This window comes from Sorex fumeus, unplaced genomic scaffold (assembly GCF_029834395.1).
Source record: "Sorex fumeus unplaced genomic scaffold, SorFum_2.1 ptg000129l, whole genome shotgun sequence".
NCBI classification, from domain to species: Eukaryota; Metazoa; Chordata; class Mammalia; order Eulipotyphla; family Soricidae; genus Sorex; species Sorex fumeus.
In genome coordinates, this window is record NW_026606186.1 from 5,690,739 (window position 1) to 5,716,541 (window position 25,803).

The 25,803-nt window shown below is 56.8% G+C and overlaps 1 protein-coding gene across 1 annotated transcript; it reads right to left on the reverse strand.

Annotated features, from left to right (window-relative positions):
- Positions 1 to 2,774: 2,774 nt before the first annotated feature.
- Positions 2,775 to 23,920, reverse strand: OLFML2A (olfactomedin like 2A). The gene is made up of 7 exons (XM_056138700.1): positions 23,654 to 23,920; positions 15,732 to 15,839; positions 12,141 to 12,347; positions 9,772 to 10,021; positions 7,438 to 7,668; positions 4,413 to 4,598; positions 2,775 to 3,380 (listed from the first exon to the last, which is right to left on the reverse strand). The coding sequence occupies exons 1-7, from the start codon at positions 23,888 to 23,890 to the stop codon at positions 2,776 to 2,778; spliced, it is 1,824 nt and encodes a 607-aa protein (XP_055994675.1). The 5' UTR covers positions 23,891 to 23,920; the 3' UTR covers position 2,775.
- Between the last annotated feature and the right edge of the window lie 1,883 nt (positions 23,921 to 25,803).

Here is a 25,803-nt window from a genome sequence, read left to right on the forward strand (position 1 = left end):
CAGCCCTGGGGTGCTTTGTGATGAGAGAGAACACTTTGGGACCACGGGGACTCCCAGGAGTCTTCAAACCCCTCCCAGGAAAACCCTCCAGCCCCTGTCTCAGACAGAGACCCTCCCTTCCCCCCCGACCAGCCAGATTCGAGATGAAAGCTCGGCCAGTCTCTAGGAAGGAAGCCACGGCCCCTTGATGTCTCACATTAGTCGGGCAGCAGGCCAACTTCCTCCCCGTGGAGCCTGGGGCAGGCGGACGGCTGACCCAGGGACTCTGGCCTGACAGACAGGGCCGAGGCCATTAAGGCTTTGGGCCTCCTTCAGAGCTCACACGTCGGTGGGCAGGCCCTGGGCCTCCTCCACAGCGCAAATGCTTCCAGCCTCCCGCCAACAGGTAAAGGCCTGAGAATTCTGCTCTCCTTGAGTTTAGACTCAGCTTGGCCACAGGCGTGGATGAGACACTCATTCCTCAGCCAGGACCTTGAGGCTCCTTCAAGGCTGACCCTACCTCCTCTGGGTGCCCCCGCTGTACAGCTGGTGGTCTGGAAGCCGAGCATGGAGCCAGGGACTGCAGGGAACAGGCAGGGAGCATCCCTGAAGCCAGACCCTTCCGTGGGTGACCTTGCCCTGAAACAGCACGTTCCACCCATGTGGTGCAACCAACAAGGAGGGGTTGTTCCCTGAGGTGGCAACCCACGGGACAAGGAACTTAGCTTGTCGGCCCCATTTTGACCTGCAAAATGGAGGGGGCGGGAATTATCCCACGAGACCCACTACCAGGATCTGAAAATGGAGGGGGCGCTTGTGGCTGTTTGGGGGCTTTCTAGTGCCGTCTAGCCAAAGTGTTTTAGAAGCAGCTTGTTCAGACTCCCCCATCCTCAGATCGGGGGCAGAAAGGGACCCAAACATGCAGCACAGAGCACAGAGTGGGACTGTAAGATCATGAAGGACGCGGTCTTGGGGAGCCCAGGCTGGGCCTGGCCCCCTGGAGCCTGCGAGCAGAGCCCGGCGTCAAAATTGGCGTCAGTGGGCGGGGGCAGCTGGACGCCTTCACCGCCGTGAGTCAGGGCTGGCTTGGCCCTGCGTCATCATCCCCCTTCATTTCAGGGGCAATAACTGCCGCTTCACCCAAGAACACACCCCGCCTGTGCCTGAGAGAAACATTCTGCCCAAAAATCATGTTCCTCCACACCCGAAGGTGGGCACCGTCCTGACTTGGCAGCTGAGGGTTTGAATCTGCAGCTCTCCCGGGCATGGGAACGGGTGCAGAATGAGGGAGCAGGGCCTGATTGAAGGGGTGGGGGGGTCAGCAGTATACCCTTCCAAGGGCTGGCCTGGGTGCGTGACCACCTGTCACCTTTCTGGTAGAGCTTCCTCTAAGGGACAGAGGCCTCCTGGCAGGAGACAGGCTGCAGCCCTTCCCCAGGGGCCCGGGGCCCTCTTTCTGGCTCATCTGAGCCTGTTCCTCTGTGCGTAGGAAGCTGGGCCACAGAACTTCCCATTTCTACTACTTCTGTCCAAGGCTCAGAGAGGGTCTTGCCTCCTGATCACTTGGGTCTGGATTTCCCGGGACCCACCTGCGCATCCTCAGATCCAAGCCCTGAGCTTGGGGTCACCCTAGCCGCATCTCTGAGGGCAGAGGAAATGGGTCCCCAGACTCTGCCCCTCCTCTGCCTCTCGATGGCTCCCTTTTCCTTGTCCTCAGCCCCGAGACTGCTGGGCCTATCCCAGATGACCAGGAAGAAGGAGGCCCCTTGCCCCTAGCCCCAGCCTGGGGCCTCGCTCCCAGCGGGCCCAGAAGTATCCCTGAGTGTGTGTAGAGAGGAAGGAGGTGAACCCCTGTGCAGGGGCTCTGGGAGAGACTGAGGCAAGTGCGGGAGGCTGGAGTATGGGGCCGAAGTGGGCACTGGTGGGTGAGAGTGCGTGCCGGGGCCAAGCCCAGCCCTCCTCTGGCAGGCAGAGCCTCAGCCTCCTCAACGGCTGCAGAAACAAATGACAGAAGCAGCGAGAAAGAACAAGTGTGTGGGGTGGGGGGTGACCTTGGAACCGGGCTGGTATTTTTTCTCGGGGTGTGGTTTGTGCTCAGGGGCTGGGTGACCGTGGAGGTTTGGAATGTGGTTGGACAGTGGGTGGAGTTGGAGGGGGTCTGGCCAAAGGCGAGGGGTAGGGATGTTAGTCAACAAGCCCAAGCTGGGCCACCAACAGCAGAGCCAAGAGGGGGTTGGGGGGTGCAGAGACAGGCCCCGCCCGTCACTAGCAGCCGGGGGAAGGCAGAACTGAGAGCACAGAGAAGAGAGGGGAGAACAGGGAAGGCTGGAGGTGGAGGGGAGCATCTGTCAAGGAACTCTGAGCCTCTTTTATCTTTGTTTCGTTTTGCTTTGGGGCCATGCTTGGCTATGCTCAGGGCTTACTGCTGACTCTATGCTCAGGGACCAGTCCCGGTGGGCTCCGGGGACCATATAGGGTATTGGGGACCGCACTGGGTCGGCTGTATGCAAGATAAACGCCTTCCCTGCTATACCACCCCTCCAGCCCAAGGGACTTTGTCCCTCTTAGCCTCAGTCTCCTCCTCTGTTAAATGGATTTAACACCCTCTACTTCTGAGGGTCTAGCTGGGAGGAAAAAGTAGATTGGTGCCCAGAAAGCCCTTGGCAGGAAACTGCAAAGGGAAGCGATGGACATTGCCCCGGGCTGTGCCAGCACCTCGCCCTGGGGCTAGATACCCCCCCCCAAGATATTTGCTCCCCAGAGTGGCTCTGGGAGCCCCGCTCGGCCGCGAGTCGCTCAGACCACGAAGTGGAGGGCGTAGGTGAGCTGGTGGCCGTTGTCCCAGGCGTACAGCACCCGCTCCTTGGGGTTGTAGTCCACCTGGGTGGTGTAGGCGTACTCGTTGCGGAAGGGCAGCTGCGGGCGCGCCTCGGCGCCCGTGTGCGTGTCGAAGGCGTAGGCCACGCGGCCGTCCTGCTGGTTGTACGTGTCCACGGCGTAGAGGACGCCGCACACCAGGAAGCAGTTCCCGTAGGAGCTCCGCCGCAGCCGCGTCCGCCACGTGGTCTCGCGCTGCACCGACAGGTCGCCGGGGTCCAGGCGGCTCAGCACGATGACCTCGGGCTGCGCCTCGTCGCGGTCGTCCACGGCCGGGTAGATGACCCACAGGCCGCTCTCGTCCACGGCGAAGTCGATGTCCGAGTGGCCGCGCCACTTCCAGGGCGTGGTGTCCTCGTACACCACGTCGGGCAGCAGCGCCCAGGCGGCCACGAAGCGCTGGCGCAGGTCGTACTTGATGATGTTCTTGGTGAAGGCGCGGTTGTAGTAGAAGGCGCCCCGGTACACCACGTGGCCCGTGCCGATCCAGTTGTAGGGGAGCTTGTACATGTTACTCCAGCGGCCTGTGTATGGGGGTGGGGAAGGGTGGTCACCGCTCACTGCCGGGGCCTGCAGAGACCCCGCCCCCGCCGCCCCCCCACCTTATCGGGCAGTCCCGGGAAGAAGCCCCTAGTACCACCCCACAGGGGAATGAAGAAACGGGGTCACTCAGCTGCCAGGATTGGACCCAGGTTGACTCCAGCCTCTCTGCTGGAGGGGTGGGGGGACTCCTTCTGCCTGGCTGCTGCTGCTGGCCATGGGTACAGGTCCTCCCCCAGTGAGCAAGGGGCTCCCCCTCTGTCTCCAGTGCTCCTAACCCTTCCTCTGGGACTTGACACTGGCCTCTTCCATCAGTCTCTGTACTGATGGAGGCAGGGACTGGCTTAGTTGGGACTGTGAGGAAGGACTAGGTGCAGGACCAGCTCTGCTCCCCTCCATGGCCAAGGGCACGGTCACCTCTTCCGGGTTAGGCTGTCCTGATCTCCAGGCTGGGCTCCTGCAGCCCCCTGACCTTCCCCTCCAATGCTGCACAGAAACTGTTTTTTAATTTCACTGTGCAGCAACGCTGGGTGGTGGGGGTCAAGCACTGCAGCACCAGAGATCACCCCCAGGGCACCAGCTGTCCCTGAGTCACGTCCCCAGCTTGAAATGGCTCATTCAGTCTCTGCCTCTCATACCTGGCCTGCACTGTTGAGGCGGGGCTTGATCTTAATGATCCCCACCGGGGTCCTTTCCTGCACCTTTCTGGCACCCTGCAGGTCCTCTCAGGCCTGGGACACAGTTCATCTGGAAAATGGGACGCTACCCCCACCCCTGGAGATGCTAGTGCTTCACCCATAGGGCAAATAGCACCTAAATCCTCAGCCCTGGGCATGAGGGCAAGACCTCGGCCAACCCAACCACATCCTGGCTGGCAGGTGGGGGCCCAGAGCTCCCTCCTCGGGATGGTTGTCCACTCAGAGCTAGGCGTGCTGCGGACATCTGGTAACCTCAGCCAAGGAGGGTGGGTCCTCCCTGGCCACCCCTCTGGCCCGCCCCGGCCTGCAGCCCCCCACCTTGTTTGAAGTTCTCCAGGTTGCGGAACTCCACCAGGCTGTTGCCATAGTAGTAGTTGGTGACGTAGATCCTGTCGTCCCGAGCAGTGGGGTCCTTCATCCAGGCTCCCTCGTGGCGCCCGTAGCTGTGTTGCTTCACGGGCGGGTCGACGGCCCGGAGGGTGCCTTCACAGCTCGCCTCTCTGCCTGTGGGGAGCCAGGGTGCACACCTGGTACACAGCCCACACCACCAGGAGCATTCACCAGGTCTGGCGTAGATCACCCATGTGGTCTGTGGCCTTCTCTTTCCTTAAAAATAGGGGCCACCCCCAGAAGTGCTAGGGGACCTGGCCTGCTCTGGTGGGTGGAAGAGTGGACTGTCGCCTGCATTGAAGCCCCCGGCCATCCCTACCCTGCAGCATGGTAATGTCTCACCCTTTCTCGGTCTGTATAAATATATATATGCATATATATATTTTATATTTGGGTCAGACCTGATACATTGGGGTTACTCCTGGCTCATGCACTCAGGAATTACTCCTGGAAGTATTCGGGGGACCATATGGGATGCTGGGAATCGAACCTGGGTCAGCCGCATGCAAGGCAAATGCCCTACCAGCTGTGCTATTGCTACAGCCCCCTCGGTCTGTGTTTTGTGCTTGGACCACAACTAATGGTGCTCAGAGGTTACTCCTGGCTCTGCACTCAGGGATCACTCCTGGCAGGCTCAGGGGACTGGACAGGGTGCTAGGAATCAAACCCAGGTCGGTCTTGTGCAAGGCAAGCGTCCTGCCCATTGTACTGTTGCTTGAGCTCCAGGAATGCCTGGTCTGTTAGAAAATACAGAACAGGGCAAGGGGGAACTCAAAGGGCTAGGGCTGTGGGTTTGATGAGAGAGAGAGAGAGAGAGAGAGAGAGAGAGAGAGAGAGAGAGAGGAGAGAAGGAAAAAGAGATGAGGAGAGAGAGAAGGAGATTGAGGAGAGAAGGAGAGAGAAGAGAGAGAAGAGAAAGAGATGAGGAGGGAAAGAAGGAGAGGGAGGAGAGAGAGAGAGAGAGAGAGAGAGAGAGAGAGAGAGAGAGAGAGAGAGAGAGAGAGAGAGAGAGAAATGGGGGGAGAGAATAGAGGTCCAGAAAAACAGCAGGTGCTTACCTTGCATGTGGCTGGTCTGGGTTCAGCTGATTCCTGGCATTGTGTGGTCCCCTGACCACCACTGTGTGCCTCCCCCAACACCCCAAGCACAGAGCAGGGAGCAGCCCCTGAGCACTGCTGGGTGTGCCTGACCCTCTGTCCCCACCAGAAAATGTAAGAATAGTGTTTCCTGTAGGAATAAAGCTTTCACAAGCCAGCAATTCCATTACTTGGCACACTTCCCTAGAACTTGGAAACATAAATTTAAAAAGGCATATGTAACACGTATGTTCACTGTAGCACTGTTCACCGTAGCCAGGAACTGGAAACAGCCCAGTGACCCAGTGACAGAGGAGTGGGTGAGGAAACTGGCCTCTACACAGCAGAGTATCTCTTAGCTACAGGGAAAGAAATTCTGCAGTTCACAGCGGCATGGATGGAACTGGAAGGGGTCGTGCTAAGGGAATGAGTCAGAGGGAGAAAGACAAATATCAGATGATCTCACTCATCTGTGGCGCATCAAGGCACACAGCAAGGGACTAAATAATAGCCAATGATAAGGGACTCAAGAGTGACTCTGGACCTGAGCCTGAGAGGGGGACCGAGGAGGGGTGCGGTGACCTTGCATGCTTAAAGACCCCCGAGATGCTAATAGGAACACGACTGTAAACCATGGTGGAAAACACCGCTGTCCAGAGAAGTCTGTGAACATGCAGTTTTCTTCCTCTTGATTTCTTTGCAAGCTGACTGACTTAATGGACCCCTGTTTTTTTTTTTTTTTCAGAGTATATAGACCTGATGTAGCCTGTGTTTCTCTCTGCTGAGCAATTTCTCACTTCATTAAGTGGCCTTTTCATGATGTGATTTCAAGGCTGGCCAGGCTCTGGACAGCTGTGCTCTCTGATTCATATACCCGACCACTCAGTGAGACCCTGAGGCTGCCCCAGCCTCTGACGTCGAACACGGGCTGAGAGAAGACAGGTCAGAGGGACACGTGTGCTGATGGGGCCTTTGGGGCAGATTCCGAGAAGGGCTGCGTGGGGACCAAGCAGGGGTTGGTCTCTGGGGGCTGGGGGGAGGCACCCAGCAATGCTCAGGGTAAAGGAGCCAGTCTTTTTTTTTTTGCTTTTTGGGTCACACCCAGGCAATGCTCAGGCTCATGCACTCAGGAATTATTCCGGCAGTACTCGGGAGACCATATGGGATGCTGGGAATTGAACCTGGGTCAGCCGGCCATGTGCAAGGCAAATGCCCTACATGCTGTGCTATTCTTCCAGCCCAAAGGAGCCAGTCTTAAGGCTGATCAAGGGGATCCGGTTCCCTTGAAACAAACAGGCAGGTGTGAGGCTTAAGGAAGATTTCTTCAGCCCTTGCAGTGGGCATAAAACAGGACTGAAGATTGGATGGAGAAAATGAAGACATGGGAGAAATTTCTAGATTGAAGGGGTTCTGGGGTGCTTGCAGAATGGGTGTGATGTACTCCCCGTTTCTGTAAGGGGTCAATGAACATTTATTTTTCACACCAGTGACGATGACGATGATTCCTCCTCTTCCTCCTCCTCCTCCTCCTCCTCCTCCTCCTCCTTTTCCTCCTTCTTCTCCCTATTCTCCCCCTTCTCCCCCCTCCCCCTTCTTTCTTCTTGATTTTTTGGTGGGCAGATATTCTCAAACAGTGCTCAGGAGGTATAGGGACCAGCCTGGCAATACTTAACCAATTGGGTGGGCAGGCAGTTCAATGCTCAGAGCTAAGGACATGCGGCTGCTTGGGGCCTGCAGGTCGAGTGCGCCCCACCCCCTGAGTCTCTCCCTGGGCCCTTTCATCTTTTTCTCCCCTTTAACGATGCGAGAACCATTCTTAGCTCACTGGCCCTTCCAAAGCAGGCTGGCATCTGCTGACCTCTATTGAGGCGACTCACCTTGGCTGGGCACTTCTGAGGGCGAAGGTGCAACCGTAGGCAGGACACTGGTGGTGGGGGTGGTCGTGGGGGATGTGGGGGGCTCTGAGGCAGGGGTGCTGGAGGCTAAGAGAGTCCCCTCAGAGGTGTGGGGTGCAGCCTCCTCGAGCTCTGTCGAGCTTGGCTCCAACGACTTGCCGACCCCTTTGGACGGCTGCTGCTCCAGCCAGGAAGTGCTCCCAAGGGTGCTGTCTGTGGGGAGAAGATGCGCTCTCTGAGGCGAGGGCCCTGCTTTGGTCCCAGAGTAGGGGGTGCTGGGGGGCTAAAGGCCTGGAAGTGGGGCTTAGGAGAACTTGGGGTCCGTGACTGGGCTCTGCGCTGCTTACTACACACGAGGCCTCGGCCAGGTGCCCAGATGCAATGGCCAGGCGCAGTGGCCAGGTGTATAGCTGGCAACCTCATCAGTGAAACACTGACCAGCCTCTCATGTCCCCCGATTCAGTCCTGGGGGGCGAGCACTGCTCCCATGTCACACTTCCTTTGTCTCCCCTGTCCCTCACCTCCCCATCCCCCCAGTACTGGCCACTGGAAGCAGCTCCTGGCACCCTTGGACCCACCTTTCCCTTTCTGCCCCACTGTCTCGGCCTTCTCGGATCTCCCCGTTTCTCACAGCGCTGCCCGGGCTGGGGGCTGTGCTGAGGGGGTGCGTGGGGGTGCAGGTCTAGCGAGCATCTAGGACAGCCCTGACCGCTGGCTTCTCTGGGCTGGGACCGATGGCCCAAGAGGGGAAGCGTGTGCGTCACCAGCCAGGGTACAGACCCCTCAGCTCTGGGACAGGTCCTAGAAGGGTCTCAGCCGGCGGCTCAGCCCCAACTGTCCCATTCCCAGCGCCATGGCATGTGTGAAGCACCCCGGAAGCTGACTCTCTGGGTAGAGGGCCCCAGGGCATGCCAAGGCCCCTCTGTTTGAGGACAAGGATCTGGTTCTTGCCTTTTGTTCCCTGATGAGCTCCCTCTGCACGGGGTGGAACAGGCCCTTGGCACCCCAGCCCTTGACCTTCCCGGCACAGAGACACCCCCCCTTGCTGGAAGCAGGGGGCGGATGGCAGTTTGCCAGTATGGGGCCTGGTTCCCATGGGCCTTGCTGGCAGGCGCAGAGCTGCAGCTGCTACAGGATAGGGTGGCAACCAGGGTTCGGCAGTGGACAGAAGTAGTCTGTGCAGTGACCAGGCAGGACTGCTGGAGCCCAGGACACTGTCCCCAGAGGCCAGAGGCCAAGAAACAAGGGAATTCTCGAAGGAGGCCAGTTCTTAGAGGTTCCCCTGGACACCCCAGCACCCCCGGAGGAGACGGTCAGCAGGCTCCAGGAAAGGGGGAGCAAGCTGGCTAACCGCGAGGGACACAGCGAGAGAAGGGGTATTGGGGAGGGTCTCAGAGGGGTAGGAGACACCGTGGCAGGAATGACGGCTCAGAAATGTGGGGGTTCTTGGGAGTTTCATTTCTTAATTATATTGCTTACTTCTCAGGGATGAGATGGGGGAGCTATCACTATCGGGGAGATGCAACAGTTTGTGGGTGCTCTCTGGTGAGGCCAGTCTGGAAATGGGGGGCCACAAGGTCCCCTATATGCCAGACCCCTGGAGCTTGGATCTGGCTATGTCCCCGGGGCCTTCCGCCCACCTGGGGATGCTCTCCCCCTTTCTTTGACAAGCTCTGCTGTGTCAACAGTCTCTTCCGGAGCCGCAAACACAGTGCCACCAAGCTGGAGAGCAGAGGGAAAGGACTCACGGTGGCAGCGACTACAAACTCTGTGACATCTCATTCCCAACCACCCCAGGGAGCTGGAGCGAAGGGTGCCTGGCAGGCAGAGCTGAGACATCGGCCATTTAACTAGAGAGAAGGCCCTGGTGTACTGCACAGAGAGCATCGTGGGCACATGGCTTGCACGTGGCTAACCTGGGTTTGATCACCAGCATCCCATATGGTTCCCCCAAGCACTGCCAAGAGTAATTTCTGAGTGCAAAGCCAGGAGTGACCCCTGAGCATCGCCGGCTATGACCCAGAAAGAAAAAAAAATAGGGGAGGCAGAGCTATAGTAGTGGGTAGGGCGCTTGCCATGCACAATGCCAACCTAGGTTTGAGCCCCAGCATCCCATATGGTTCCCTGAGCACTGCCAGGAGTAATAGGAGTAATTCTGAATGTAGACCCAGGAATAAGCCCCAAGCATTGCTGGGTGTGGCACCAACCCCTCCCCCCCCAAAAAAAAGCCAAAACCCATGGATCCCTCTCAGGAATGCTTGGGGGGCTGCATCCATCCACTCTCCTCAAATCCAGTGGCTCCCACCGCCAGCTCACCGGCCACAGCCTCGGTCGCCTCCTTCTGGTCGGCCTTGTAGTAGGTGATGCCTCGGATCACAGCCTGCTGCTGCGCCAGGGCCCGGGGCTTGGCTGTGGGCTGCGGGGGTCTGCCCTTGCTGCTCTCCTTCCTGGCCTTCTCCACCTTCAGTGGCTTCTCCTTGGGGGGCTTTGGGGGGCCCTTGTCCACAAAGCTCTTCTGCATGCTGCTGTATTTGCTGGCGTCCTTGCTTTTCCCTCCGGCCGTGTCCTGGGAGAGAAGGGCAGGCTCAGAGTTGAGGGTAGTTAAGGGATGTGTGGGGTCACTGAGGCTTAGTGGGGGGGGGGGGGCTGGAGTGGCCATGCTGCTCCAGGCCCTGTGTCCCAGGTGCTCATGAAGTCCCAGCTTTCCAGGCTACATTGAAGTCCCAGCTTTCCAGGCTACATTCATGACCAGTGGTGCCTCGGTTTCCTCACTCAGCTCTAGCTCCCCTGCAGGAGTAGAGTTTAGCCTGTGAGGCGAGAGCCCTGTCTCACTTCCCAACTCCTCTTCACTTCCCCAGCCGAGTCAGCTCCCAACTCTGGCTGTTTGGAAGCAGCTGATCATCAAGGTGCTCAGGGTCACTCCTGACAGTGCTCGGGGGACCATGCGATGCCAGGGATAGAACCTGGGGCTCCTCTGTGTGGTGCTTCCTGTGCGCCCATCTTAAGCCATCTCCTCAGCCCCAGGTTCTCCTGTTTCACTCCCTCCGTGCTCTCTCAGTCCCTTGGCCGGGACCCCACTCAGCTTCCTGTGCTCAGAACTTCTGGCACTGAATTCCTGCATCCTGGAAACCCTTCTGCTGGGGTGGACCGGCACAGCTGCCCCCCACCCCCAGCCCCAGCCCCCAGACATGCTCTTTATAGCATGGTGTGTACATTGCCATCTTCCCCTTTGATGCCCCTAATGCTAGCCTAATGCTAGCCTGGCACAGGAACAGAGGGTGCACGATGCGCCCTATTGTGAGCGGTCTGTTCAGGAGACAGCGAGTTGAGCATCGACCTGCCATCGCTGCCAACACAAGACTCAGTCACGCCCATGGGCTTGGCCAGGGAGCAAGCAGGAAGCCAACCCCAGGCCAAGGACCAGGCTTTCTCCATGCTTTATCTGCTGTGGGCGGTGTCCCTGGCAGACACAAATGGCCCCTGATCAAAACGTCACCCCAGGAGGAAGGACACGCACCAGCCCTCACACTAGCTCTGATCCTGCTTCTGACCTGGCCCCTCCACTCTTCCAGGTGCCCGGGGAGCACCCCTCCAACCAACCATTGCTTAGGGACCACCTTAGCCCTGTGAGGAGCCGGCCCAGCAGAGAGGTGGGATTCCACCACCATTGGCTCCCTCCGCCTGCCTCACTGGAAACAAAGGTCACCCAGGGGTGCAGGGCTGCCCCAGAGACACAGAGGACCTGAAAGGGAGCTTCAGGGTCCAGCTCTCTCCATGACAGGGAGGAGCCTGCACAGTGCATCCACCCCACCCGAGCGAGCACCTGGTCATCTGCTTGGGGGATCCCCGCTGGTGATTCCTGACCCAAAGCACCGAGAGTTCAATGCCAGACTATGGTACCTCTTGGGGTCCTGTGGTGCCAGGGGTTACCAGGGTCGCTCTGGCAGTGCTGGGGACCTTCAGGGCTGCACCCATCAGTGCTTAGAGGAACCAAGCGTTACCAGGGATGGAGCAGCAAGACTCACCTTAGCCCCTGACCATTCTCTCTGGCACTGGAGGGACCCTTGATTTGTATCTGTGGGCCATACCGGGTGGTCCTCAGGGGCTCCACCTAGCTCTGTGTCAGGAGTCACTCCTGAGGGGGTACTAGACAATACCAGCGTTTGAACCAGCTGCATCCAAGGCAGCCGGGGGGGGGGCTTTTCAGTTGCACCCAAGGGATATGGGTGGGCTGGGGTGTGCTCTCCCTGGTGAGCCCCAGTAGCACTTTGATGTGCTGAGCTTGACGCAGAGTGACAGATCGGCTGCGTCCTGCGTGGGGTTGGCTGAACTGCTGTAGTCTGAAGGGACCTTTGATGCAGGGTGGTTGCAACTGGCCTAGGGTCTCAGGGCCAACCAGGAAAGGTCATCTCTACTGCCCTGTCCCTGCTACATTGGACAGTGAAGGAGAATTCCACCCAGCCCCCGCCCTGGTTCAGGATCAGGAGCGGGGGACAAGTGAGTCCCACTCCCAGCTGGATCCCCACCTCTGCCCCCATGTCCTGTGTCCAGCAGCCACCCAGTCCCCGGGTCTGGTCCCGCCATGGCTACTCTGGCTGTGCCAGCCTCAGCAGCTGGCATTGGGAAACTTGGGGGCACCAGCCCCTTGTGCCCACCGCATTCAGGCCCCAAGGCTGCAGCCTCACCTGAGAGATGCTCCCGGGGATGGTAGCTGGGGCAGCGGGGACGGCCGCAGCGTCCTTCTGCAGCAGCTGGAGGCCCAGGCTGGCCAGCTCCTTCCGGATGCCCGTCATGATGGCCGAGTGGTTCTCATAGCGCCGCAGCTGCTCACTGACGTGCCGCACGCTCTCCCGCACCTCCTCGTTCTCCCGGCTCAGGTTGGCCTTGATGTTCTGTGGGGTGGGACCCGCGTTCTTTCCTCTGACCTGCCCCTGCCCTGTCCCGGGACGCCTGACCTCTGCCATCCATCAGGCTGAGCTGCCCCACCTGCACGGTAGGACCTAGGGCGTCTGTGTGATGAGATGTGCACCAAAGCCAGGCTGCCCAAAGATTTTTGTTTTGGGGCCCACCTGGAGTGGCTCAGGGGCTGTCCCCGACCGTGGGGAACCCTGCACGGCCAGGGACATAATCTGGGGCTCCTCCATATGAAGCCTCAGCTCCTGCCCTCTGCAGTATCTTCTTGGGCCCTCATGAATAGATTCTTTTTGTTGCTGTTTGTTTTTGTTTTCGGGGCATACCTGGTGGAATTCAGGCTTATTCCTGGCTCTGTGCCCAGGATCACTCAGGCTCAGGAGCCCAGATGGGGCACCAAGGATCCAAGCTGGGTTGGTTCCATGCAAGCACCCTACCTGCTGTCCTATCTCTCTGACCCTCTCATTGCTAAATTGTTTTTGGGCTTTTTGGGTTACACCCGGCAATGCACAGGGGTTACTCCAGGCTCTGCACTCAAGGAATTACTCCTGGCAGTAATCAGGGGACCATATGGGATTCTGGGGATCGAACCCGGGTTGACTGCGTGCAAGGCAAACACCCTATCCCCTGTACTATCGCTCTAGCCCCACATTACTGAATTCTTACTTTAGGAAAATGAAAAACTTGCTGTTGGAGGGACAGTACACAGGATAAGGTGCTTGCCTTGTATGCCGTTGATCCGGGTTCGATTCCTGGCATGTCACCTTGTCCCCAAGCTCTGCCAGGAGTGATTCTTGAGCACCCTGGGTGTGGCCCAAATCAGTAAGTAAATAAATGAATGAAAAAAAACAGATAAATATATGTTCAGACTACTAAATTTTGTGTGGTGGGCAGGTTTGGGCCACACCCAGCAGTGCTCAGGGCTTGCTTTGGTTCTGTGCCCCGGGATCACTCCTGATAGGGGACCGTCTCTTCTGCCAGGGTGGGCCCTGTGCAAGGCCAGCACGTACCTGCTGTACCACCTCTCTAGGCCCCCAAGCACTAAATTCAGGCTATGGTGCCGTCTCCCCCTTTGTTTCTCTCTGTTGACTGTGGGAATGGGTCTCAACCTGTGAGGCTTGACCTCTGCCTTTTCTCTGGATCCTGTTTTGGGACCTGTGTCAGGCCCTGGCATGTCACATTTATTCAGCCACATTTATCCAGCCCTTCCCACTGACATTATCTTGACTCTAATCCTTTTTTTTTCCCCCAGTGCCAGGGCTCAAACCCAAGTAATCAATAAATATATACTTTCTTTCTATGCTGCTAACTTGGGGGAGATGCTGGAGATTGAGCCCAGTATGTACAAAGCATGTGCTTCCCCCTAAGTGCAGTCTCCAGCCCCCCTCCCCTGCGGAGCTACCAGGCACCTTTTGGTGTGAAGGTCATTCCTCACCCAGGGCTCCCATAACTGAGCTGTGACCTGAGTTAGCCTCGTCCATGGGGCAGGAAACTGGACCAGTGTGGCAGCTGTCCCAGAGCCCAGCTTCCTCGCCGCTGTTTCCCAGCAGACGGGAAGGACTAGACCCAGATGTCAGCAGCACCCATGGAGGATCCGAGTTGAAACTCGTTGAAACCCTGGTACAGTGGGTAGGGTGCTTGCTCAGCAAGCAGCCAACCTGGGTTTGATCCCCATCATCCTGTATGGTCCTCGGAGCCCCGCTAGGAGTGATCCCCAAGCACAAAGCCAGGAGTAATCCCTGAGCACCATCAAGTGTGCCTCCTGCCCCCAAAGAAAAGAGCTCCGTTGTGAGACACTTGGAAGAGAAAAGAGGAGAGGAGAGGAGAGGAGAGGAGAGGAGAGGAGAGGAGAGGAGAGGAGAGGAGAGGAGAGGAGAGGCAAGAGATGCCCTGGAGCCCGCCTCTCTCCCCCTGCTGCCAGTGACCCTACCTCCCTGAGCTGGGGTTCCCTAACCTGCAAAATGAGGATCACATATTAACTATATGTTACCATCGTAACTCTGGGTCAAGGTTCCAGTGAGAACCAGGAAGGCCAAGGATGCTGAGGAAGACAGAGGCGGGCTCCAGGAAAGGGCTTCTTAGTTTCAGGTGTGGCTGTGCCTGGTGGATGTGGCCCTGGGCACTGGATTGCTCTTAGTAGCACCTCTGCCTGTCCCCACCTGAGTCAACAGGACCTACCACTTTTTCTTTCCTGAGCTGTGACAGTCTCTGTTCAGGCTGCCTGCTTCCTAGGGAGCAGAATTGCCCCAAATGAGAACCACGAGTAGAGGAGGGGGATGGGAAGCTGGGGTGCAGACTGCTGCTGCTGGAACCCCCCCCGCCTCTTCCTTTCCCCTTGGGCAGAGCGAGTCAGCTTCTCCCCCTTCTCCTGCGAGGGCTGATTTCCAGAGAGTGGTGAACAGAAGCAAAATGCAGATAATGCAAAACAGAAGATAATTGAAATGCTATTTCTTTGAGACTGCGGAAACCATTTCTGATTTGTTCCAGTCCCCGCAGCAGACTTGGCCGCTCATGACATGCAGGGAGGGAGCGTTTCCTAAGGAGGCAAGTGCCAGGGCGAGGGCAGGCAGCAGAGAGTCTGGCGTGTGCCCTGAACCACAGGGTCAGGGTCGTAGGATATTCTACCACTGTCCCCTTTCTCCTGGGCCTGGCATGGACCCGACGCCTTTAGAACTACCAAAGCTACTGGAACTCTGCCTTTGGGGCTTCTAGGGGGTTAATTCCCCACCAGGATGCCTAGGTGCCCCCCTGCTCTGGAAAGGAAACTGGGAAAGGAAGCCCCACGCCCGCTCCTGGCCAGGGCACATCCCCGGCTCTCGGCACAGGCCGGATGCAGGAAACAGGCAGTGCCAGCAGAGATGCAAACCCTGAGCCTGCAGATGGGACCCTCCTGTGCCCCTCTCACCCGTCCCTGCCCTCACCAGGCAGCCCCCTCTCCCCAAGAAGGTCCCCCTCGGGGTCGGAGTGATAGTACAGCAGGTAGGGCATTTGCCTTGCATGCAGCTGACCCGGGTTCGATCCCCAGCATCCCATATGGTCTCCCAAGCACCGCCAGGAGTAACTCATGAGTGCAGAGCCAGGAGTTACCCCTGAGCATTGCTAGGTGTGACCCCAAAAGCAAAAAAAAGATCCCCCTCACATGGTTTGTGTGCATGGGGGCTCAGAGTTATCCAGTGTGTTGCCAGTGTGGGTGTCAGTTTCTGTGCCCAGTCTTCCAGCTTCCTGCAGGCCCCTGGGTCTCACCCCAGCCTCCAGTTTCCTCCAGTGGCCACCAGCAACCAGGCAGAATGGCCCAAGGCCCTGAGGTCACTGTCTCAGCCCCAACCCCCGACCACCCTGGCCTCTGGCTGCAGCCCCGTGCTCACCTCTTCTAGCGTGTCCATCTGGGAGGCCACCTTGCGGACGTAGGCGTGCACCTTCATCAGGTCCAGACTGTACAGGGTGCCCTCCAGAAGGTCCACCATGGACTGCAGCTGCCGAGGAAGGTCAGGGTCAGTACAGCTGTGGCTTCAAGCCTCCATACAGCCTGCTCAGCCTGGACCCCAGGCACCAAGGACCATGGGAAGGACCGGGAGGGCTCACAGGCTGAGCAGGGGCTTCACAGGCCCAGTGCTGAGTCACACGCTGCATGATTCCCAGAGCACTGTGGGAGCTCCTGAGCATTGCTAGTGGTGGCACCCTAAAAAATGGGGGGCTGGAGAGACAGTACAGGGCATGGGGTGCTTGCCTTGCATGTGGCTCACCTGGCACCTCATAGAGTCCCCTGAGCCCAATAGGAGTGATCCCTGAGCGCGGAATCAGGAGAAAGGCCTGAGTATTGCCAGGTGTGACCGAAAGCAAAGAAGAAGAAAAAGAAGGAGAAGAGAAGAAAAGGAGGAGAAAAGAAGGAGAAGGATAGAAGGAGAAGGAGGAGGAGAGGGGAGAAGGAGGAGGAGAAAAACCACAGCTGCCAGCTCCACTTCAGGGCACTTACCATGGGGCAGGCACTGGTGGGGTGAGATGGGCTATTGCCCTTGAGCCTCACGCTAACCCGGGAGGTGGACAGTGGGCATGCGAGGAGCTGCACCCACGCCCCTCTGGATATCTCAGACCATCTCTGTGCCCATCCCTGGCTGCCGTGTTCCCCCCTTCCAGGGCCGAGGTCTCCAACGCTCTCCAGAGAGCTTCTTTGCCCACAGAGTGTCCAGGTGTGTATATCTTCCTGCTGGGCCAGCCGGATGACGAGGACGTGGACAAGCACAGCTCCTGCACCCCAGTGGGACAACTGAGTCACACTCTGGTGTCTCGGTCACACTCTGGGACAGTGCTGGCACGTGGCCCCAGACCATACCCCGTCCTCCCACTTAGCCCCTGAGCACCTGTGCCTGAGTCACTGCCCTCGGGAGCTGGTTTTCTGGGGTTCCCACCTACAGTGAAAAGGGAGTGATGCTTAGCGAGGTGAGGTGCCCAGCCTGCAGCCACCCACGGCCACCTGGCTGCTTGGCAGATGAGCCTGGAAGAGATCCCAGACCGGAGTAAACTCAGCCTCTTCCCACGCCCATGGCATCGCTCCAGAGGGTAGGACGCAGGGACAGGTTTGAGCCATTGGTCGGGGCAGATGTTGACTGTGTGTTGCCCAGTGGAGGGCTCTTTCCTGTGACTGTCCCTCTGTGCCCAGCCCTGTCTCCGCTCCTGACCTGACACCACACTTCCCCCAGATGGCTCAGGGCGTCAGGGAAGCTTTGGCACTGGGGGCCGGCTGGGAAACTGGCCGTTCAGGAAGGACAGCGCCCCCCAGCCCAGGTCACCCTGCAGTGGGCACCACTCCAAGCCTGCGGTCACTTCAAGCCTTGCCTGCTGCTGCTCACACGGCTGCCTCCTACCTTCCTGGCACTGCTCAAGCCATGTGAAGCTTAAAGCGTTGCTCCAGGACTGATCTCTAACAGAAAACTAGGCAGAGAGCTCTGACGGACGCAAGCTCTGCGCCTTCCCGGGCTGCCTCCAATCTTGTTCAGCCCTGACCTCTCCTACATCCCCTGAGGCTCTGTGGTACCCCGCTGAGGAGCCACGAACAGCCTTGCAAGGGCCTCAGCTTCCTTCTCTGTGAAATGGGGCAGTGGGGTTGTAATGAGAAACAGCATTGCGTGGACAGGGCCCAGCACAGAGTCAGGGATTGGGAATCAGCCAGAGGGATAGTACAGGGCCTCAGGTGTCTGCCTTGCGCACGGTTGACCCTGAGCATTTCCGGGAGTAACTTCTGAACACCACCAGGTGTGACCCAACCCCTGTCTATCTCCACTCCCAATCTCCACCCTAGATGAAGTGTTCTGTTCTAGAGGGTCAGCTCTTCTGGGGGAACCAGTCCAGTCGGCCTCCCCCAAACTCAGCGAAGACCGTGTTTGGTTTTTTTTTTTTTTTTTTGCTTTTTGGGTCACACCCGGCGATGCACAGGTGTTACTCCTGGCTCATGCACTCAGGAATTACTCCTGGCAGTGCTTGGGGGGCCATATGGGATGCTGGGAATCGAACCTGGCACAGTGCGGGGTTCGGGTGCTTGCCTTGCATACAATCACCTCCTATCCAGTATTCAGCACCCCAGATGGACCCCAGCACCACCAAGAATTACCCCAAAGTACAGCGCCAGGAATAGCTCTGAGTGCTGCCCTGATGTGGCCATGAAACAAAGTTAAATAAAGCTGCTAAACATGTACTCTTGTCACTTACTGTGCAGTACTTTCTCATGGACCAGAACTAGGCAGGTGGCCTGCCACACTTAGAGGAACATGGCCACGTGCAAGGCAAATGCCACGTGCAAGGCAAATGCCCTACCTGCTGTGCTATCATTCCAGCCCTCCATGTGTTTTTTTTTTTTTTCCACTTTTTTAACTTGGCTTTTGGGTCACACCTGACTGTGCTCAGGGCTTACTCCTAACTCGAGGCTCAGTGATCACTCCTAGCAGTGCTTGAGAGACCATATGTGGAGCCGAGGATTGCATCTAAATTAGCTCTTGCTGTCCTGTTGCTCCAGCCTTCAGACACGGTATCCCCCGGCTGCAGAACCAGCTGAGGTTTGCTGCGGCCCATGTGCAGCTGCTCATCTCCTGAGTCGGGCATCTGAGCCCTCCAGGCTCTGCCACCTTCCTGACCTGGGCAGGTGAGTGCTCGGGGCCAGAGGCTGGAGAAGGGGATGAGCCAAGACCAGGAATGGAGGATACAGCAAGGCTGGATCCTGCTGCCGGGCGCTGGGCGTGTCCTGGGGCTGATGTGGGTCAGGGCCAGCAGGCAGGTCTAGCTGAAGTTGAACTCTGGAGGAGGAGTGTGAGTTAGACAAGATGGTAGGAGAAGGGCACTTCCGGTATCACAGACAGCTGATGCCAAGTGCTGGAGGGGAGAGGTGCATGGTTGTGGCCGTGTTCCTCTAAGTGTGGCAGGCCGCCTGCCTAGTTCTGGTCCATGAGAAAGTACTGCACAGTAAGTGGCAAGAGTACATGTTTAGCAGCTTTATTTAATTTTGTTTCATGGCCACACCAGGGCAGCACTCAGAGCTATTCCTGGCGCTGTACTTGGGAGTAATTCTTGGTGGTGCTGGGGGACCATCTGGGGTGCTGGAAACTGGATAGGGGTCGGCTGTATGCAAGGCAAGTGCCTGAACCCCGCACTGTGTCTCTGGTCCTATTTTTTTTTTTTTTGTGACATGCCCAGTTGTGTTAAGGGCTCACTCCTGGCTCTGTGCTCAGGGATAGTGATCAGAGGTCAGGGGACCATATGGGGTTCGAACCCAGGTCATCTGTGTGTAGGCAAGTGCTTCAACCTGCTATACTATCACTCCAGTAGCTCTTTCATTATCCTCTTTTGGTTTTGCAGGGCAGGGTCTTACCAGGGACACACCCCACAGCTCAACACATGATTCTGAGGACTGAACCTGCGAAGGAAGCTTTCAGCTTGTTGAGCTCTCTGGCCCTGAATCAACTTCGTGCTGTTTTAGAAAAGTACAGGTTCTTGATAGTTGTTATTTATCATTATTATCTTTTTATTTTATTTATTTTGCTTTTTTGGGTGACAACTGGCAATGCACAGGGGTTACTCCTGGATCTGCACTCAGGAGTTACTCCTGGCGATGCCCAGGGGACCCTATGGGATGCTGGGAATTGAACCCGGGTTGGCCACATGCAAGGCAAATGTCCTACCCACTGTGCTTATCACTCCAGCCCCCCCCAGCCCCCCATTATCATTATTTTTAAAAACTGTCTTTCCAAGAGAGCTGGAGAGAGCTGGGGAGAGAGAGAGAGCAGGGCAGCATGATGGACTGGGGAGAGGCTAGCAAAGGGGACAGAGACAGAAGAATGTAGAAGAAGAATACAGGAGCAAGCACGTGGAGAAAGAGAGAGCCGAGGCTGCGAGATGGAGTGGAGGGAGATGAGCGGGAGAGACAGGAGAAGAGAGGAATGAGGAGCAGTGGAGACTAGAATGGGAGGCTCAGAGAGACTGGGGCAGATGCATGGGGAGAATGGAATAAACGGCATCTGATCAATCAAAAAAAAAACTGTCTTTCACTACAGAGAGTGCAGGCACCTTCTTTTGGAGGCACTGATGGGAGGCTAGCTGGGCTGGAGCTGGAACAGGGCAAGAAAGCCAGCAATCAGCAGACTGCGTCTCTTACTGGGAGTGCCGACTCCTTCGCTTATGGACTCCTCGACACTCCGCAAAGCCCTCAGCTCCAATACGACCACAGCTTTCAACTGGGCCCTGGCCTCAGTGCCTGAAGCCCTGAGATCTCGGGCTATCCCTAGTCCCTGCACCAATCACCTCACTACTGCTGGGGTTTTCATCCCCCCACTAGACTGGAGACACCAAAAAGTTAGGGCTGTAGCTGGGTTCTGGTCCACAAGGAAAGGGTGTAAAGATGTGAGAGGGGACCCTTGTAGTCAGTCTCCCCTAGAAAGATCTGGAATCTTCTCTAGCTCTCTCAGAGGCAAACAATGGAGTTCACACGCGGCTGGAGTTCTTAGCTGGAGGGAAGGGCTGGGGTAGAAGTGAGAGGTGAGTCTAAGGTAAGAGGGTCCTGCCCTGGGGGCAGGGCCCACAGACAGCCCCCTACTGAGAAGGAGGGAAGGACTCCTTCAACCTTGGGGTGCTCTGGGCACCTTTTGAGTCCCAGTCTCTATGGTATTCGAGAAAACCCGCCAACCCCAGCTGCTGGGTCCATTCCTCTGCTGCCGCGCTCCAGTCCTCTAAGGCTGAATGGAACCCCCAAGGTCCATCTCAGGCCAGAGGAACAAAGCTCTGAGACAGAGCCTACCAGTGGGCCAGGGACAGAGAGAACAACCAACTTCTGCCACTTCATGCAGCCAACTTTTGGCTGTGTGATCTTAGGCAAGTTACACTCCCTCTCTGGGCCTCAGAGCCCCCTCCCCAAATACAGCAGTGACCATATGTTTCCTCTCTGAAGGGCTATGGCCTGGATTAAACTGGTCAGCACTTAGGAAAAGTGTTTGTGGGTCCTTAGATCCATACGCTTCCAAGTTAGTTGCTGACAAGCAATTGAGCCGAAGCTGGCTCAGACTGTCCTTATAACTCAAGAGTGGCCAGTGGCCTTGAGCCTGGAGGCTGCAGGGCCCTAGGGAGAGAGATCCAGCGGCTGCCAAGTGGTCAAGAGGCCACTTGGAATCAAATCCAAGTGCTTCTCCTCCGGCTGTGAGCATCTGGGTACCCATGCAGGACTGCGAAAATAAACCGAGAGTCAGATTTAAAGGAGACACCAGCGTGGGGCTAGAATGTTTAGGCCCCACTTCCTGGGGCTCGGCTTCTCTGGGAGTCGTGTGGAGATGGTGCCAGTATCTGTCCCACGCCCTCGTCCCCCAGTGACCCTAGACACACAGAATGTTTCCTTTCAGGATGGGGAAGTTTGCTCTTGGAGCTCATCATAGAAGTTCAGATTGGGCTGAGTGCGCTTCTGCCTGTAGGCGACCTGGGTTGGATCCCGGGTACTGCCTGATACTGCCTGAGCTCTGCTGGGACCGACCTCTGAGCATTGCACTGAAGAAGGCCCTGGAGACTGCCCGGTGTGATCCCACCCCCCCAAAAAAAGGAGCAAAAAGTGAAAGAGAGTCTAAGCTCGGGGCTTGAAAACCCCCTTGAATGTGTACAGGAGCCAGCTGCCTTCTACCACCTCATCCCCGGGGGTAAAATGAAAAAAACTCTCTCAAAAGACAGTCCATACGGGCCAGAGAGATAGTACAGTGGGTAGGGCACTTGCCTTGCGACACAGTCGGCCAGGGTTCAATCCCCAGAATCCCATATGGTTCTTGAGCCCAACCAGAAGTAATTGTAATTCCTGAGCACGGAGCCATGAGCTACCCCTGAGCACACTGGGTATGGCACAAAAAAAAAAAAAAAAGACACCCCATAATCTGACCCCCGACAAAGAGGGGAGTCACAGCAGGTGGGGACTGGAAAGCAGGCTTGCTGTATCCAGACCAGGCAAGCCCTGAGCTGAGTGTGGCAAGACGAGCCCTTAGTGCCTGCTGGCCACACAAGTCACAGGCCTTGGGGTGGGTCATGGCAGGGGCTATGTCCCCTAGAAGTGGGACTTCTTTCTACTGTGCCCATTGAAGGTGTGTGTGTGTGTGTGTGTGTGTGTGTGTGTGTGTGTGTGTGCATTTCATTCCCATAAAGCCACAGTATAGAGCTAAAGCTTTGGGTCACATGAGAGCTGGTGACAGCTATCCAAAGTCTCCAAAACTGATTTCCTGTCTGTAAAATGAAGCCAGTGGACCCATATTTCATAGCATGGTTTAAGAATTCACAGAAATAGGGGCTGGAGTGACAGTACAGTAGGGAGGGTGTTTGCCTTGCATGTGGCCAACCTGGGTTCAATACCCACCATCCCATATGGTCCCTGAGCATCGCCAGGAGTGATTCCTGAGTGCAAAGCCAGGAGCATTGTTGAGTGTGACCCAAAAACGCAGAAAAAAAAAAGCACAGAAAGCCAAAAAAAAGGAGGGGGGGCTGGAGTAATAGCACAGAGGGTAGGGCGTTTACCTTGCACACGGCCAACCCAGATTCAATTCTCAGCATACCATATGGTCCCCTGAGCATCGCCAGGGGTAATTCCTGAGTGCAGAGCCAGGAGTAACCCCTGTGCATCACCAGGTGTGACCCAAGAAAAAGCCAAAAAAAAAAAAAGCACAGAAATAAGGTGTGAAAAGACTTTTTAGCACCACGAACATACAGGCGACACCTAAGTATAGGAATTACGGTCACTACTACTTTAGAAACAGTTTACATCGGGGCTCGAAAGGTGCTTGCCCTTGCAAGTGGCAGACCTGGGTTCGATCCCCAGATCCCATGTGGTCTACCAAGCACTGCCAGGAGTAATTCCTGATGCAGAACCAGGAGCGAGCCCTAGCATTGCTGGGTGTGGCCCAAAAAATGAAACCAAAGCCAAAGAATGAAAGAAACAAAGAATGACAATACACAACATAAGAAAATGCTAACTATTTAGGGGGTAGAGAGAGAGTACATGGGTTTAGTAGGGTCTTTACTTTTCATATGGCTGACCTGGGTTTGATCCCTGGCATCATATGGTCCCCCAATCCCTTCCAAGAGTGATCCAAGAGGGTAAAAGAGAGGCCACAGAACCAGGAATAAGCCCTGAGGACAGCCAGGAGAAACACCCCTCCCCTCCCCCCCAAACAACAAGATACTGTGCAGGCTTTCCCAGATTGGCAGGATGGAGGAAGCTGATTCTGGGTAATCTGGAAATGCTTTATTTATTTATTTATTTTTATTTATTTTTGGGTCACACCCAGCGAATGCACAGGGGTTACTCCTGGCTCTGCACTCAGGAATTACCCCTGCTTGTGCTCAGGGGACCATATGGGATGCTGGGAATCGAACCCGGGTTGGCCACGTGCAAGGCAAACGCCCTATCCGCTGTGCTATTGCTCCAGCCCCTGGAAATGCTCAATTTATTCCTCATATAAATTAATGGTAACTGCATTTACAAACACCCACCTCCCGTCCACCCTCCACATCTGCTTTCTAGATCGGGGTGTCCACAGAGGAACAGATGGGGTAAAAGAGATGCCACAGGACTGGGAGGTAAGGGGCTGGGTCAGGTCAAGTCGTGGATGAACCTGAACCTAGCTTCTGGCACTTGCCAGCCTTGGGTCAGTGCTTTGCCTCAGGGAGTCTGTCTCCATCCCTAGGAAATGGGCTGAGAGCCCCCGGGGGGACGTGTGGCCCCCATCCAATGGGGAGGTGTTTCCACCTGCACCCCCTCCCTGTATGCCCCCCCCCAGCCCACCTTGAGGAGCTCAGGTGCCTGCTTCTTGAGTTTCTCCATCTTCCACTCGTTCTCGCAGGGGTTGAGCGAGGAGGGCGGCGCGGTGCAGGAGCAGCGGCAGTCGGCGCCGGAGCTCACCGTCTCCACCGTGTAGAAGTCCTCGACGCGCGCGCGCCCGCTGCGCACCCGGCTGCACGCGTCCTTGCTCAGCGGCCGCATGATGCATTTGCAGCGGCAGTCGGAGCCCTCCGAGGTCATGCGCACCTGGTCCCCGTCGCCGAACACCTGTGAGAGAGGCAGGGTGGGCTGGACGGCCGGCACAGACCCTCAGCCTAAGGACCCCTTCCAGTGAAACAGAAGCCTTCTGATAAGGAGAACACTTACACGTGAAACATGCCATTTTCCATATAGTTTTAAATTATATGTATCATTTAAAAAGTGTTCTTTTTAAAAATGATATATGTATATCATAGCACAGCGGTAGGGCGTTCGCCTTACAAGCGGCCAACATGGCCAACCCGAGTTCGATTCCTCCGCCCCTCTCGGAGAGCCGGCAAGCTACCGAGAGTATTCGATATGCCAGACACAGTAACAACAAAGTCTCCAATGGAGACGTTACTGGGCCCGCTCGAGCAAATCGACGATCAACGGGAGGGCCTTTACCTTACCTTACCTTATCATTATATATATATATATCGGGCCAGGGATATAGCTCAGTGGTTGACTACTCATCTTGAACAAGGCTCTGGGTTCCATTCCCACACACCACACATACATACACACACACACACATACACACACCCACAAACACACACCTCTATCTCTATATTTTTGGGGGTCACACCAGGTGGTGATCAGGACCCTCAAAATATAAGAGATAGAGGTGTGTGTGTGCTGGGAATGGAACTCAGAGCCTTATACAAGGTAAGTGGTCTTCCACTGAGCTACACTGGGTTAGATGTTTGACAGTGCTCTGGGAAATAGCTCTGGGGAAACATGCAGTGCAGGGGATCCATCCTGGGTTTCCTACATGCAAAGCTTATGCTCCGGTTCTCTCTGGAGTCCTGGTACCTAGTGGAAGGCAGAGCTGGTAGGAGGGCAGGCAGAGCCCGGTACGTGGAGGTCTCTGAGAACTAGCAGAGGATCAGGGTTTCTTCCTGAAAACACGGGAGTCTCAGAAGGTTGGAAGCAGGAGGGCAGAGAGGGAGTGGGCCAGGGAGGGGGCCTGGGGCCAGACCCCAGGGGGAGGCACTGGATGGGAACATTCTTCTGGACACCCCACGGCCCTGTGTCCTCATGTGGGAACACTTAGCCTGCACCACCCAGCCCATGGCTCCTCGCCCACCTGGCTTTTCTTCCCCGGATGCCCTACCCAGTGCTTCCGGGGCCCTCACCCCCCCCCCCCCCTCAGTATAGGGAGGGGTGCGAACAGGCATGGGTCTCCTCCCAACCCTGGCTCACCCCGCAGCTCCACATGAGGCTGCTACATTCCTTCCCGTCTGGATGAGGTGCTACCTCCTGGGGGGGCCAACCAAGGGCCTGACTTGGAAGAGGGGGCAGAGCTCCCTGGGCAGCTACTGGGAGTCCAGGCAGGGTCCTGCCTCTCTGGTTTCTACTTGCTGCTCGCTCAGATCCCAGTTCTCAGACTGCCTCCCTCTTTGATGTGTGCACGCGCACACACACAGACACACAGACACACAGACACACACACACACTTACACACATTCTGAGGCTGAATCTGAGTAATCCAGGTAGCACACCAGGCCTGCTGCCCTGCTCAGCACAGATCGCTGCCAAGGAATCTCTGCTCTGGGCTGCCACCAAGAACCCTTCATCTGCTTTGCACATTATTTCCCACATCTCCCCGCCTTTCCCACAACCCCAGTTTAGAGAGGAGAAAGGTGGGCATCAGAGAGGACACGGCACCTGCCCGGCTCACACAGTGCAGCTGGGCTCCGTGATTCAGTCTGTCTGTCTGTTTCTCCCACCAGCATCCATGATTCCCGGGTCAGGCTTCTCTACCAGCCATGGCATTGGGAGGGGTCATGGAGGGGACAGGGACATGGGACCAAGTCTCCCACTGGACCTGGCCACCCTGATTTTGGTGTGAGGGCTGCAGTTGGTGGCAATCAGGAAAGCCAGTGACCACTGACTCATAACCGCAGCTCCTG